General features: G+C 34.1%; 1 protein-coding gene across 1 annotated transcript; it reads left to right on the top strand.

Annotated features, from left to right (window-relative positions):
* The first annotated feature begins 1,837 nt into the window (after positions 1 to 1,837).
* On the top strand, positions 1,838 to 6,308 carry LOC114194748 (cytokinin dehydrogenase 7-like). The gene is made up of 4 exons (XM_028085137.1): positions 1,838 to 2,621; positions 2,732 to 3,007; positions 3,883 to 4,145; positions 5,843 to 6,308. The coding sequence occupies exons 1-4, from the start codon at positions 1,950 to 1,952 to the stop codon at positions 6,168 to 6,170; spliced, it is 1,539 nt and encodes a 512-aa protein (XP_027940938.1). The 5' UTR covers positions 1,838 to 1,949; the 3' UTR covers positions 6,171 to 6,308.
* Positions 6,309 to 16,785: the final 10,477 nt, after the last annotated feature.

The raw sequence follows: 16,785 nt of genomic DNA, 5'->3' as shown, positions 1-16,785 counted from the left end.
TAGTAAAAAGTAACATTGAACAAATTTCATAAAGTAAAAAATAAGAAACTTTATTGTAAATTAATATTTCATATTTATTTTTTCTCTTATACATTTGCTCATATAAAGCAAACACAGGTAAAATTATGAAAACGAGTATTTCTTTCCTTTGTTGACGAGAAAATAAAGCGATTGATACTTTGATATAATTATAACTTATATATTAATTGTTTATTCCATTGTTGTTTTTTAATTAATGATTCTGATCGAAAATAATTTATCATTTAAGAGAAGATGAATTTCACATATATTCGCCATTAATTTATCTTGTTATAAGTTTAAAAATTCATAGATTTTTTTCATTAATTTTTATAAAAAAAAATATGATTAATCACTTTTCTTATTTTTTTTCAAGTATGATTTTTTAACTACAATACTAAAATTCAAGTAAAAAATTATTCATACAATCTTACTAGTGGAATGTACCTTATTCTCTTATTTTACATGTTTACTCGTTTTTAAATGAATTTATTCCTAACAAGTTGTCTACTTTATACGGGATATATATTTTTAAAAAGTCTAGCTACAAAAAGACGAAATAATGCTTTTGATGGATATACACAAATTATACAAATAAAATTGAATAAATGTCACACATTTTATATTTCTGTGAACGTTTGAGAATCCCATCTTCTATTTGTTACTGTATTTTGTAAATTTCAATATGTTTTTGAGAAAAAAATCTTATCTCTAATATTTAATATATATTCTTCCAAAGGACAATGATTAACCAGATTTCGAATATATTCGCTTGCATAAGAATATAGAATTTGTAATACAAGCATATGCTGGTGGTGACATCATAAACAAATAAACTCTAATTATATCATATTAAAAACAATGCTCTAATTTACTAAAAGAAAAAAAAATAGAGTTTCATTCAGTGAAAGAGGATTGTTTCACTCTCATGAAAAAAAATAAATAAATTTATACACGGTTCTATTTTATCTGGTACATGACGTCCTAACACATGTCATATACGATATTCTATATTTGGTTAATGTAACTGATTCTTAATTCTTGTGCAGCCTCTCTTTTATCAGTAATAAACCCTACAAAATAGTTGTAAGAGATTTTTTTATATAATAATAATAATAATAATATAAGTGTGAGACAGTTGATATATAAATAATTATGACGTCAGCAGAACAATTAAGAGAGTAATATTAATACCATGATTTGATGAGAAAGAAACTAGTAAATACTGATTACATTAAGTGTTGGTCCCAACATAGTTAGAATTATTTAGTTTTTGTCTGCTATATTACAGTATTATTTAGGATTTCAATATACGCATTTTAAAATATGATTTACTATGTGTTCTATGACTTTTATCTCTTTCTCTCTCTCTCTCTCTCTTCACTATTTTAGAACGTATTAATTCTTTAAAGTGTTAAACATCTTTGTCCCTTTTATACACGTGACGTTAGGTTTGATTTGGAATGTATTGTATACTAAAATAAAATATACTAAGAGGAGTTCCATGTAGGCACGTACAATTAAGAAAAACTCAGAGTCTTACATACCAGATATGATAATATTCTACGAGGAAAAATAAATAATAGACAGTCTTAGATTAAGAATGTCCTTAACATTAATTCTGTCGTCACATCTCCATAATCACTTTCTTTAATTATTAATATCGATAAACGACAAAACAAAACCAATAAATGGCAAAAATTAAAAACCTTCTAATTTTCTTAATTTCTAGATTCGAAAAAAAATAACGGAAATGGCTTTTCTTTAGGACAAGAAAATTCCAAGTAAATCCAAAGCAGCCGCTATATAAACCCCAACTGCGCCGAAGCACGCACACAAACCTCACAGACGCAACACACAAAACTCTCAAAGCCTCAAACTCAAACGCTACTTCCAAAAGAGAGAAAAAAAAAAATTATAAATCTCTCACCATGATAGCTTACTTAGAACACTTCGTGCACGGAAATGACACGGAATCCATGCCTAACGACGACGTTTTGGGCGTCGAAGGTTCGTTCCACTTCGGCGCCACCGCCGCCGCCGGCAAAGACTTCGGCGGGATGAAATCCGTGAAGCCGTTGGCGGTCATACGCCCCGCCGTTGCCGCTGACGTAGCGAGGGCGGTGAAAGCCGCAGCGCGCACGGCGAACCTCACGGTGGCGGCTCGCGGCAACGGGCACTCCATCAACGGTCAGGCCATGGCAGAGAACGGGCTCGTCCTCGACATGCGCGCCATGGAGGACCGCTTCACGCTCCTTTCCCTCGACGGCTCCCTACACGTCGACATCTCCGGAGGGGCATTATGGGAGGAGGTCCTCAAACGCTGCGTTTCGGAGTTCCGCCTCGCGCCGCGCTCGTGGACGGATTACCTTGGCTTGACCGTCGGCGGCACGCTCTCCAACGCCGGCGTCAGCGGCCAGGCCTTCCGTTACGGCCCGCAGACCTCCAACGTAACGGAATTGGAAGTCGTCACCGGAAAAGGCGAAACCTTAGTCTGCTCCGAAACTCAAAATTCAGAACTCTTTTTCGCAACTCTCGGAGGGCTGGGCCAGTTCGGAATCATAACCCGAGCCCGGGTCCCAGTTCAACCAGCCCCCGACATGGTACGCTACTAAATCCTCGCCCAACCAAAAATATTAATAATTAATATCTGATGTTGTTAACACATATTTAAATTTTTTATTGTTATTAATATTATTATTATTATGATTAGGTGAGATGGATAAGAGTGGTGTACTCGGAATTTGAAGATTTCACTAGAGACGCAGAGTGGCTGGTGACTCTGAGAGAAGGTTACGGTTTTGACTACGTGGAAGGTTTCGTTTTTGTGAACAGTGACGACCCTTGCAACGGCTGGCCCACGGTACCCACGGGCCCAAACCAACGGTTCGAGCTGGGTCGCCTCCCGTCGACGGCGGGCCCGGTTCTGTATTGTTTAGAACTGGCGCTTCATTACCGTAACGAAGACCACCCCTCCGCTGTTAATATGGTAATTAATGTTTAAAGTTGTTTATTTTATTTGTATATTTTTGGGTATTTTGGGGTTTCATTATTCAGCAGGATGTGATGTGTGTACACACTCTCTAGCTGGCGTTTGGATTTTTGTCTTTTATCGGGGATTGTACGGGTCGGGCACAGAACAGTCCGGGGCACCAATGATGGCTCAACTTTGACCTAGCGGGTCGCTTACTTTAATAAAAAAGACTTGAGCATGGTGGTGTAAGTGAAGTTAGTAACTTAAGTTAGAAAAAGAAAAAAAGAATAATAATTTAAAAATAAGGAAGTTACCCTAAGTGGGTCCCCGGTAAAAAGTCAATATAGGCAGATTTTCACCTACACATGTACGAAGTTAAGTCGAGGGAGGATGGCTTATTTAATTCCTGTCTGCCACGAGGTTCATAGATAACGTCACATTTCACTTGGGTAATTTATGTTTATTGAATTTTTTTTGGTGGTGATAATTTGATTTTGTATTGTTCCATGAAAATGGCAATGGTTTTGGTGAAAACTGACTATTCGGTCATCATGTATCTTCCATTGGATTTTCTGACACAAAGGCTCGCCCAAAATGGCCTATGTTTTGCGTTTTAAATTACCAAAGGGGACTGTACCTTGCGGGGCTTGATACCTTAGCAATTAGCATAAAATGGCAATGCGTAGTTCCTTTGTGGGTAAGGCTAAAATGGTCATGTAACATCACTGCCTGCTCCATTGCTCTGATCATTGAGATCTCGCTGACGTTACGGTCCCCACACTTCCCAAAATGCCCAAAAACCCATCATTTTCTGGAATCTCTAGTAGAGAAAAATATATATACATCAATTCACGCCAATGACGTTAATGCCCCTCTTTTTTCTTTTCTAGGAGGTGGATAAATTACTCGGACGACTCCGATTCGTTGAGGGTCTAAAGTTCTCCCTGGATGTGACCTACATGGAATTCCTGCTACGTGTGAAGCGTGTGGAGGAGGATGCAAGAGCCAACGGCATCTGGGACGCACCCCACCCTTGGCTGAACCTGTTCGTCTCCAAGTCCCACATCGCTGAATTCGACCGTGAAGTGTTCAAGAAAATCCTCAAGCACGGTGTTGGTGGCCCCATCCTAGTCTACCCTCTGTTGCGATCCAAGTAAATATAAAACCCTAAACTTTATCGTTTTAGATTCTTTTGCAGTTCCTTTCATTTCCTTCAATTTCCTTCAATTTCACCACCTAGAAATATTTATTCCAGCATTAATTAGTTCCACAGGCCAGATTTGGCAAAATCTCCCCTCACCTTCGTAGAGGGGATAGCAAGCTAAGCTAGGTAGCTACATTACATGCATTCACGTCAGTCTCTAATTTTAATGCGTTTGTTGGGTCGGTTGGTTGGTTGTGTGTGATCTTCACTTCACATGAAACTGCTCTATCATCACTCTTCTCTAAATAACTTTTCACTATATATATAGTTCTGTAAATAATAATTTCCTTGTTTTTAACCCTTAATCATCTCATGATGAGGTTCTATTCTATAACATGAAGAATGAGAATGGTCTATGGGGTTGACACGCAAGAGGGTATGGGACAAGGGTCCCACAGGGGAACCCAGCGTGACCTGTAAGCCACGTATGTGAGTCACCTGAGTCCTTACTTTGTTTGCCTTGTGTTGTGTGTGTATTGGGTATGTGTATTTATCTATTGTGTGGTGAGTGTGGGTTGGTTTGGACCACAAGATTGTAAACTGGGGGTGGTTAAGATCTTGAGGGTGGGTCTAATATATTCCACCCAAAGGGTCAAGCCAATGGTGGGACCCACTTCCATCCCCATTTTTGGTCGTAGGGAAACCTCTCTTCCTCTTCCTCTGTATCTCTCCGTACAGTATTGGTAGTATAATTTTACTCTACTATATATCACCCTTTTCTGTTTCTTTATTTTCTCTGTTCCCTACTTATTCTCAAAAACATCTTCACCATGTTCCTCTGCTTTGGGACACCCTCCTAAGGGGGTGCATGGGTTAAACTTACGACTTTAGATTTTACATCTTGTCTGTCTTCACTTGGAAATCTTCACTGACAGAGACTCAGATCGGTTCTCAACAAAAACACCAATATTTCAATATTTTAATCTTTTTGTTTGGTGTCGCTATTTATTTCTAGAGACAATAGTGGAATGTGTATTTCACTGTTTCACGTTGTGCATGATAAATTTGTTGATGTCTTACAGTAAAGTATTTTATATGTGTATGACAGTAAATAATCAAGTTATTGTTATGATTGAGATATAAATTTAAAATAATTACAGAAATTGTGAATCAGTGGGGATGTAAGAAGTTATTGAAAGGTTTGTATGAGAAGGTGGTAGTGTGAATTTTGAAGATTGTTGTAAATGTGTGTGGATTGGGATTGATTATGAGCATTAAATGATTGGATTGGATGGGAAGAAAGTATCTTTGATGGTGTGTGTGTTGGCAAATGGAATGGACAAGGATATTTATTGGCCAACCGGATTACAGCGACACCGGTGTTTGTAAGGACTCTAGAAACGAGATTTGATTTGTGACAGACAAAACAAAATCCCTCTTCTGGTTCCACACACACAGGGATTCAATGTGTGTTGTGGTGCTCCTTTTCCGGGGGATAACAATTTCCCTTCCTTTTAAGGGTCCCCTCCCCTCACCCCACCTTCCCCCATCTGCAACTGCTTCAAGTCATGCGCAACCCATCATCAATGCATTCATCTCATCAATAACATGCTTCAATTGTGTTGTGATAATTAAGGACCACCACCACCACCATCACCCCAATTCATTAATTGCTTCTACTTTTGTTTTTGTTTTGTGTTTATCAGGTGGGATAGTCGACACTCGGTAGTGGTTCCGGACAGCAACATCTTCTACATTATAGCCTTGCTCCGATTTATTCCACCACCACCCAAGGGACCACCTACGGAACTGTTGGTGGAACAAAACCATGAGATTATTCAGCTCTGCTGCAACAGAGGCTTTGATTTCAAGCTCTATCTCCCTCACTACCACTCGCAGGAGAACTGGATGCGACACTACGGAGACAAATGGACCAGATTCCTCGAGAGAAAGGCCAATTTTGATCCCTTCGCTCTTCTTGCACCTGGACACAATATTTTTTCCCGAATCCCTCAACCCTTGCCCATCACATAAATATATTTACATTAATTAAATATATTGTTTTCCTTTCTCTCATCATTCTCTCCTCTGTCACACCCTTCTACCCACATATTGTAAATCAACATTTTCGGGCTCAAATTAATGTGAATCTTCATCCTTTTCTGCTCTTAATCAACTACCAATAATACAATTTCACACCAAACTTTAAATGCCTTTTTTCTCCTTAACTATTTCTGCTGCTAAAACTCAAACGTGAACAGCGTAACATGGATCAGAGGTGTTAATAAAATGACACGTAAACTTATTAATTTGTTTTTATAACCAAGTAACTTGGTATATGTAAAGCAGGTAGTGCTTGTCAAAAGTCGTTTTCCCTTTGGATTTTTAACCTTGGGGAACAACCTACGTGCCAATCATGAATTGGAGCGAGCACTACATGAATATTTGTCTTATCTGAGACAGCATTAACCGACCTTGATCTTTCACTTCATGTTTGTTTCATCCTTAGCCAGCTCTTTTGGATTTGCATCTTCTCTGGGTCCAAAATGTTGAAATTAACTCGAAAACTGGAAAAAGTAAAACTGAGAAAAAACATATAGAAATCTGAAAGTGAGGCCACTTGGGTTTGGAGTTAGGTATATGTGGGATTCTTTATTCCCCCCTTTTGTAGCTTTTTGAAGTAAAAAGAGGAAGTCCAATCCAATAAAAGAAGCTAAAAAATGTGAAGGGAAAAAAGGTTAGGGTTTTCTTTTCTTGGCCCTTTGAACTGGTTTCCACAAATCCTCGGGCTGTGCTGGTTCGTTGTTTGACGCGAAAATCAAACAAAATCTATTTTGCTTGTTGATTCTCCTCCATCTAGATATATTATTATTCTTTTTGTTTTTGGAAGTTCTGTTGTGTTTGTTTGGGGCTGTAACTTGCTTTTACTCGCATGAAAAGTAGAGAAAGGTAGAAAAATACATGGTGGGTGGGGGTCCCCTACGTAGCTTTAGAAGGCAATAATAAGATCATGATTTCTTGTAAGAAGCACCAGCCAATGAGAAAGCGTTACGCGATTAGACTCATGCAAAAGTAGAATCTACGTTCTATGGTAAACGTGTCATGCACGGACGTGCTTATTTTTTCTCTATGTATTCTTTCGACTAACACACAGTACGGACGCGTAACCCCTGCGCGTGTATCTACACACTCTCTTTCCCTTTCTTACACTTCCACCCTCTTGCTTTTCAAAAAGCACCCTTTATATGCTTTCTTTAGTTTCATCACACATGCAAACCCTACAACTTACGTTTCAATCCTTGGGAAATGTGAAAAATAAACAACCTCGTCATTGTTTTCCAAACAAATTCTTCTCAAATCTTCGCTAACTGCTTTGTTTAATAAACAACATTGACCATGTTACTAGAAATATTGTGCATTCTAATTTATAAGACAAGATTATATATTATTTATCAAAAAAATGAGAAAATAATTATAATAAAGTTGTTGTTTTTGTTTTTGAGAAAAATAGTATAGAATTATGCAGTTGAAATTGTGACAGGAACCAAGTTTGGGATATATGAAATGAATGGGAATTGGAAAGGCAATGTCACTTCGAAGAAACAGAGAATAATCACTATCCTAATGACACTATATAGCTCAATTCATAAACTCTTACCATTCTCTATCTGTCAATTCTATGAACATCCAAAGGAGACAAATTCCTAATGTTCAACACTGTTCTTAGTGCACGGATTCTCACGTTACACTCTTTTTTCCTTCTCCAATTACTTTTTTTATTAACTTCATCTTTTAATTTAATCTTATCAAATATTAAATGAAACACACCACACCACCACCAACAATTAAATTGTCTTATTTTCTTAAAATAATCTTCAGATGGGAAGAAAGAAACTATTTGTTTGATTTAATTAACTTCAAATTTTACAATCAAATAGTATCTATACTTTTTAATGGAAAAAACTAGTATCTACTACAAATTTTTTGTTAGAAATGTTCTAATTATTAATTAATGCGAATTTATATTATGCTATAATGTTGATATTAGTTATTTATATTATTATACTAGGCTCTACTTATTTAAGGTGGTGAAGTCAGATCAAAAGAAGGGACATGTAGTTCCATTCTCCTAGCTTGTTAATGGAGAATCAAATGTCAAAATAATGGTGGAAATTAGATAGTTGGATGCTCATCATTTCATTCATAAATTGCTTTATCTTGTTGTGAGGATCTTTTCAGGTTATTAACAATTACTAACCATGTCTTTTCAGTCACAAATATTAAATCAATGCCATTATTTACATTTTAAGAATAAATTTGTTCAAAAATTTACCTGGATACGAATCAATTCCTTCTTTAGCTTTGAAGTGTAGGATATGTAAAAGAGTGAACAATTAAAATAGATAAATTAAATGTAAAAGATGAATGAATTGTATTTGACCCTAAAATTATTTTATCACTAAATTTTCATTAGAAGCATTTCTACACTCGATTTCATTAAACGTAATAATGGTGTTAGGATTAAATTAGTATTGGTTAAGGGTTCATTTAAGACAAAAATGGTTGGGTAGATATATAAATAACATAAGTTTTTTTATAAATGGGATTTAAAGAATAATTTGTGTTTCATCATTATACATTATTATAGTTGCTAATTGCAAATAAATATTGGTGTTCTCGTTTTTTTTTTCAAAGTCAGTTAATATTATTATCGGATTTGATTACATCAAAGCAAATCGAATTCTTATACTTGTCTGGACGTCAATGTCTTGATCAAAATATTGAATTAAGATTTTGAACAAAATAAGCGTAATTTGACTGAAAACTAAACATGATTATAATTTGACCAAAGAAAAACTCACTAATATTTCTTTGATTCTTTAGTCTCATACACACTTCATCCAAAACATTGTGAAAAATATCGAGATGTTGTGCAAAAAAAATTCAAATATTTCAAGTTATGTCTCAAATTAAAATATACTAAAAATCAAAATCAGTTTTTACCACCAGTGAAAAATATAAAATAATGACAAAAATAGACTACGGTCTCCTAAAGATGTCTTTTATGCTCAAGTAATGAGAATTTTGAAAATATTGATAAAAATTAGGTAGATTATATGTTATGAGTTCCACATCGGGGAGGTCACCTCAAAGAGGAGTCCTTATAAGGACTTGGGCTCTCCCACTCTAGTAGCTAGCTTTTGGGGTGTGGTTCTCCCAAAGACTTATGCTCATAACAAATGGTGCTTATGCTTATAACATCGGGGAGGTCACCTCTCAAAGGGGAGTCCTTATATAAGGACTTAGGCTCTCCCACTCTAATAGCTAGCTGGAGAGTCCTTATATTGGGCGTGGTTCTCCCAAGGACTTAAAAAACATATTTAACTATTTTGACGTAATGTGGAATTTGGATTCACTCCCACAACCCTCCAAAAATTTACCATATTAATGCAAACAAATAATAAGCTATACTAATTGCTCTCACTCTTTGCTCCTTCATCCTCAGACATCTCTCAACACTGCACCTTCCCAACTTCATTATCATGAAGCTATGAACCTTAAAAATTTCAATAACATGTAAACATTTCAAAATATTGGATTTGATCCCATGAGATCATATTATTAGCTTAATGGTGAGATCATATATTTCCATTTATATAAGTCTATATTACTAAAAAGAAAAATAAACATTTTAAAAGATTAAGAAAAATATTTTGAAATTAATTTTCTCTAAGTTAAAAGTTATTTAACACTTCATCCAAACTCTCTCGTATAGTTTTATATACAAGTTAGTTTAAAAGTTATTAAAAAAACTCATTTATGTTGTTCATAAAATGCTTATAAAGAAGCACGTTGATTAAATTAGGGTTATTTTGAAAGGTTAATTCTAGGGTTTCCATCTTTAAAACGCTTAATTACTCTCCCACCTACATGAATTTGGGGAAATTTTTGAAGAATTTAGTTTACTTGATCCATGTAGAAGCACGTGGGTTATGTTCTTTTGTTGGGAAAAAAAATAGTATGAGTTTGAATGCTCAAAAGCAGAGCTGCTTTTTGATGCATGGAAGACTATTTGCAGCAATTCCCATTTTCTCCATTTGGCAATTCATTGTACGACGTTCAAATTTTCATATGCCATATCACATTTCACTTTACAGGACTCTGCTCCATCATCCATCTCTTCCATCTTCTCTCCCCATAAAGAATATTCCACCTTTTTACCTCAATAAAACATACACCAAAATATCACAACATGCAAATAGTAAAATATTAAACGTCAATTAAAGTTTTTAATTCAATAAAAATAAAAAAAATTGACCATCATCGTGTATAAAAAAATGTGAGATCTTTTACGAGAAAAGATACCAAATGAATCAAACGTGAATAAATTCACATAAGATATCATGTTAGGACACCGACTATAATGTAGAATCTTAAGATAATAAGTTCATGAGTTTTTCCACTTATATACTAATCATTTCTTTTCATATTTATTCAATGTGAAATTTTTAACTCATCTTAAACCTTTATTAAAAAATAGTTATAAACTTATTATCTTAAGGTTTTGAAATCAAGATTAGACCAATAATTTATCTGTGTTCAACTCATTATTAAAAAAATCTAAATATGAATCGAAATCTTACATTAAATAAAAATAAAAAAATCGAACAATAATAAAAAAAAACCTACAAATTTATTATTTTAAGATTTTTTGTTAGATGTAATATTATTAATATTGTATATTTTCTTAATCTTATATGGACATACATTCTTAAGTGATGAGAGTCATCACCGGGAGAATACAATAATGAATCTTGGGGTTCAAATGAGTACATGTGTCAAAAACTATACTTTATTGTTTACGTGAAGAATCATTTGGTAAATCTTATGTTGTATTAGAATACAAGATTCGAAGAAGACCTTAGCCTAATAAAATTTAACATAAGATGTTGTGTTCTCACTCAGGGAGGGAAATAAGCAACAGCAGAGCAGAAACTTTGTCCAACTTTTAAGAGCTTTTATTTTTGTACATTTCACAATGTCTTTATATCTCCACTACTAAGAAACTTTATAGCAACTTTTCCATTTACAACGTGATTTTCCCACGCTAAGGAAACTCCTAAAACTCAACGTCAAATAGTTTTACATTTCTGTCTAATCATAAGTTAGGTATGATCAAAAGTTTATTAATTTATAAAATAATAATTTGGTAAAAGTAACAATAATTTCTTAAGAATTTGAAGATGGACAATTTTAAAACATAACATTTCTTGTAACACAAATAATCGCTGGTATTTGTTTACCTATTTTTTCTAATAATTAATTTCAGGGAAGATTTGAAAGATTAACTTTTTTAAATTAAAATTAATTTTAGCATACTAAATCATGTTACTTTTTTATATTATTTAAGGTGATAATAAGTAATGTTTCTGATAAAATAGTCGGTTCTTATTTTTAAGAAATTTATACGAAATCTATAATAATATATAAATGAAATATTTTTTTTTGGATCAACATTTCAATAGGGATAGTAATATAGGTTTGACCCAAAGTCGAGTCGACAAACATATTCACAAAAAATACGTGGGACAGACCAGAAGAATAAACTCACAAACCCGCACTGGTCCGGCCTGCAATGACCCGTGACCCGCGCGGGTTGGTCCGTTGACCCGCATACTCGACTTAGCTTAGGGTTTACTAAAGTCAGTTCTCTCTTTCTCTGCTCTGTTGTTCCAGTGCTCATCCACCGTCGGATTGCACGCCACTGGTCCACCGCACCGGAGCAACAGGGATCACGTCACCAGATTGCGTCAAATTTCTTCTCTCTTGCTGCCTCCATCGTCGCAGAGTCGCAGTGGTTTTTCTTCTCTCTTCTCTCCCTGCTGCCTCCATCGCACCGCCGTGACGAGGTTGCTGCCTCCATCGCACGTGCACCGGTGACGACGCTGTTGCCTCCATCTCTTTCTTTTCCTCGCATCTGGATCTGTTTCTCTTCTCTCCCTGCTGCCTCCATCACGAGGTTGCTGCCTCCATCGCACGCGCACTGGTGACGACGACGCCGCCTTCATCTCTTTCTTTCCCTTGCATCTGGACTGTAACTCGCGATTTCCAGACATCATTGCATCTTTTTCTTTCCGATTGACAGTAAATTGAGGGGGGTTTTGCTGGAGCAGGGTTTTTCTTCCAATATGGGGATTCAAATTTGTGGCTGACGGGGTTTTGCAAAATTGAGAGATATGGCAGCAATGTATGCGGGCTAATCCGCAGTCCCGCGGGCCAACAGATCTACGGGGCGGACCGTGTGTTCCAGCCCGCGAATGCGCTATTGTCCGACCCACAACTTGTAGGTCTAATGTGGGCTGGGCCTAAACGGACTGGATCAACCCGCATTGACATCCCTATATTTCAAAATTTTAATTTTACGCTTAATTATTATTTCTAAAATTAATTATTTTATAAATAATTTACTCTTAACTATTATTTTAAGAACATATTTTATCTTTAACCATTATTTTGAAAATTTCTTTTATATACATATCTTATTTTTCCAAATTTTACATTTAATAACTATTTTAAAAATTAGTTATATATTTTTTATTCACTTTAATTCATTTTTTTTATAAAAATCAAGAAAATGCGAACACACGGTACTGCCCGATAATACATGTATTTTTGCTAAGTGTTTTTCAGGAATGTGTATAACCAACCAACTACACTTTTAAAAATTGAATTTTTCAAATTTTATGATTCTCTTACCTACAAACACAATTACTGTTATTACGCTTGGGCCTTTATCCGACCTTGTGATCCTTTGAATTAGAACTCATTGCTTCCTGCACCCTCAATATTACTAAATACACTCCCATAATATTAGGAAAAGATTCCTATATCCTTTATCATTGCACACATCACACCACCGTTGTCACCACTTCCTCGACCGCCGCACTGCCGCTGCACGGAAAGAAGAAAAGATGGAGAACGTTAAATATAAAAAAGAAAACAAGAGGAAAAATGCAGAAAAAAAAGAAAAAAAACTCTTTCTGAAAAGTTTTTTTTTTTCAAAAGTGTTTCTTATATTTTAAAAATATCTTCCTGAATCACATTTTTTGTATAGATATTTTAAAACACGAGTTCAGATTTTTTGTTGATTTTTTTTAATATATAAAAATATTTTTAATGTATCTTAAAATTTTAAATGTAGAGTTCATAGGTATATTTTAAATACATGGCAGAGAAACTGAATTCAAATTTCAAAAACACTCGTTATGGAAAAAGGAATTTTACGAGTTCCAAAAATATATTTATAAAAAAATTTATTACGGAAATTTTATTCTGGAATACATTTCATATCTTTCGAAAATCATACTCTAAAAATTTCTTTTTGGAAATTCTGTTCCAAAAATTTTGTTCCAGAAAGCTTCTGAAATACATAATCCCCAAGACAGTTTTCCGGAGACAATGTCAAGAGCTTGAGGGGGTGCTTGAATAAATTGTTGGAGTGCGGGAAGTAAAAGCCTGAGTTGGACCCAATGTGTGTAGGCCCATTTATGGCTTATGAAATTGGGCTCGGTTAGTGATGTGGTGGATGGGTTAATAGGTTACATGTTGAACCGTTTGAGTTGGTTTAACCTAGATTATATTGAAATATATAATATGTAATTGGACTAATTTCAAATTCATCAACGTATGGTATCTTTTCTTCACAACTCATTACACTCTTTAAAGTAATTTTTACTCAAAATATGGCAAGCATAATATAAAATCTCATCCCATGTTTCGTTAAATAAATCATAATTTTTAAATACAACATTTACAATATTAAGTAATGTTGTTCTTCTTTTATTTAGCGAAGTGTCTCTTCATAGATAATATTATCATGCATTTTACAAAAATTTCTTGTATTGTTCTCTCTCAATTAGAATGAAGAATCTAAATTTTTCTTTCTAATTTTTTTATTTCTCCATTTTGTATATTTTGATTTTATCAGCTATTAATTAAATAGACATAATAAAATTTAGATAAATTACTGGTAAAATTAATATAATGTATTATGTTATCGTGTGTTAAATCATCACTATGTCACATAAATTATTATGAATAAATTCAAGTAAATTATTTTTTTTTGTGTATTTATAATTTTGTTTGTTTTCCTTGAACAAGTGATTCACACTTTTACTTTGATTAAATAAAAATCTTAGGATTAGGAGACATTTTTTTTTTAATTCAAATTTACATTAGGAAGTTTAATATGCCGCATACCACAATATTCAAATATATTCAATAATTAAAGTTGGATCGTTGGATATTTTATTATTGAAAAAAGGCATAAGATTTAGCTTAAAAAATATCATAAATGTATCCTTCACTAGAAAAAACATCGTATCTAGACATAACGATTCTATTGGACTCACAAATAGTATTTTTAACCTCGTAAAACTAACAAATAATCCTTATATATATTTTTTTCTAATATTAGAAGATGAAAGATTCCATTTAAAACAAAATAATTTATAGACTATGACACCCTCTTCCATAACACGTGTTATACTTTCATTGGTTATTTTCTTCAATTAAATATTTTTGTTTGCATTGATTGTGTTAAACAATTCAATACTTTAAAATTTATGATCTTAAAAATTTAACACAACTCAACCTAAATAAAATACCAACTTTGTTGTATTAATGGAAATATAACGGAAATAATCTACAATACTTTGAAATTGACATGTATCTATTTAAAAAGTATTTAGACTACTTTTTTAGCTTCAATTTATTTAAAATATTATTAGTTCACTAAAAATATTTTTTTAATTTCAAATTAAAATTTATAATTTAGATTAACTTTTTAATTGATTTTATAGGAAAATACGTAGTATAAGTAAAAATTTCTTTCACTTGATTATATTATTACAAGAATATCGATGTAATGTAAAATCGAGTGATTGAAAAAATTCATATTGTGCTACGAAAAAACGAAAACAAATATTTTATATTTTTACCCTCACAATTTTCTTGTTCTGTATGAATGTACTCTTACTTGTCCTTGTCTTCTCTCTTCTTCTGTATTTTTGTTCTCATAACAACCCTTTTCTTTAGACAAAAATATTGTTTCTTATTGGGCCTATGAACTTGCTTCGAACTATAATGGACTTCCATTCAACTTTATATAGGGTGCTTCTTTGCACCTCCCTGTATTTCTTCCTGCACCCCATAAAAGTTTAACTCTCCAAGTAAAGATAAATGGGATTATTTTTTACTTTTTACTCGTATAAAATAAAGGGTTAAATATGTTTTTGGTCCCTTAACTTTCAATGAATTTTGGAATTAGTCCATTTCGAAATTTTGGACCAATTTAGTATTTTTCATCTTTTGAAATACGTGGATTTAGTCATTTTAATCAAATTTTGTTAGTTTTATTTGATGTTTCGTACACATTTCAAGATTGTATTTGAGTTGTTTATATTGTTTGACATATTTTTGTTTTAATGTTAAGTCAAATACTATTATAAAACACGCTTGAAATGTCAAATAAACTTAACCAAATTTGATTAAAATGACTAATCCCAAAATACTTAAAGGATGATAAAAGAGGCACACCACGATGCCAGGTACAAAGTAATGTAAGAGAGTGAAAATGACTTAAATAAATTCCCAGAGAAAACAATACATGGGCCTTAGCCCTAAATGAAAAGCCCAAAAGCAGAAGTCAATCCAAAGGCTAAGAAGCGGAACCATCACCTCCCTGTTGGCCACGGGTGTTCCTCGCATCTGCTCACATCAACAAGTTGATGATCATCGCAAAAGAGAGTACCACACAACAGAACACACAACAAATAACAGAAGGGTAAGCTAGAGCCAAAAGTGATTTTATCATGCAATCAAATATACTTTAACAGTCAAATATACACACATCATCCAAACATGTTATGACTCCTCAATTCAATACACTAAGACTCGACTCATCCAGATACATATAAACTGGTCGGATTCAGCGGATGCTTGCACTTGTTGTGGATACCTCTGCTCACCCCCGAGCTATGTGTTACAAGTGTTACAATGAATCAATCCCCCCACACAAGGTTAGCTCTTAAATTAGTTTCAGTCCATTCAAAGTGAGACTAACTGACTCCTAAGAGTGTTAGGATGCAATCCTTACCTTGAATCCTTACCAAGTTATATAGATGGGGCACTACCATGGACACCTACTAACAGGGGCCATGGAATTACGTTCTGACCACTGAAGCACGACCCTAAAATCCCACCTAGAGATTTCAAGGAATTACGCACTGACCATGGACCAATCATAATCAAACAAGTAATATTTAACATGCGTGTATATATATATATATATATATATATATATATATATATATATATATATATATATATATATATATATATATATATATATATTCTTTTTTTTTTTGTAAACGTACTTATCAGTTCTGGAACAGGGCCAAACGCACTAGCTCGTTTAGGCGAGCTCTCCTCGCCTGAGCGAGGCATTCTCTCGCTCAAAAATCAGGACCACTCGCCTGAGCGACAACTCGCGCAACAGGTCTGGGCGAGCCTCTGCCAGTCTCGCCTAGGCGAGCCTGACTTGCCTGGGTGAGATTATAGTTCTCGCCCTTGTTCTCACCTGCAGCAG

Source organism: Vigna unguiculata, chromosome 8 (assembly GCF_004118075.2).
Source record: "Vigna unguiculata cultivar IT97K-499-35 chromosome 8, ASM411807v1, whole genome shotgun sequence".
In the NCBI taxonomy this organism is placed as follows: Eukaryota; Viridiplantae; Streptophyta; class Magnoliopsida; order Fabales; family Fabaceae; genus Vigna; species Vigna unguiculata.
Note: the sequence above shows the minus strand (reverse complement) of the source record. Positions and strands in the feature narration are given on the sequence as shown.

Excerpts from the sequence above, each read along its gene's own strand:
- LOC114194748 (XM_028085137.1), top strand. The coding sequence starts at position 1,950 with ATGATAGCTTACTTAGAACACTTCGTGCACGGAAATGACACGGAATCC. Across the intron at positions 3,008-3,882 it reads ACCCCTCCGCTGTTAATATG|GAGGTGGATAAATTACTCGG; the intron begins GTAATTAATGTT and ends TTTCTTTTCTAG. Across the intron at positions 4,146-5,842 it reads TACCCTCTGTTGCGATCCAA|GTGGGATAGTCGACACTCGG; the intron begins GTAAATATAAAA and ends TGTGTTTATCAG.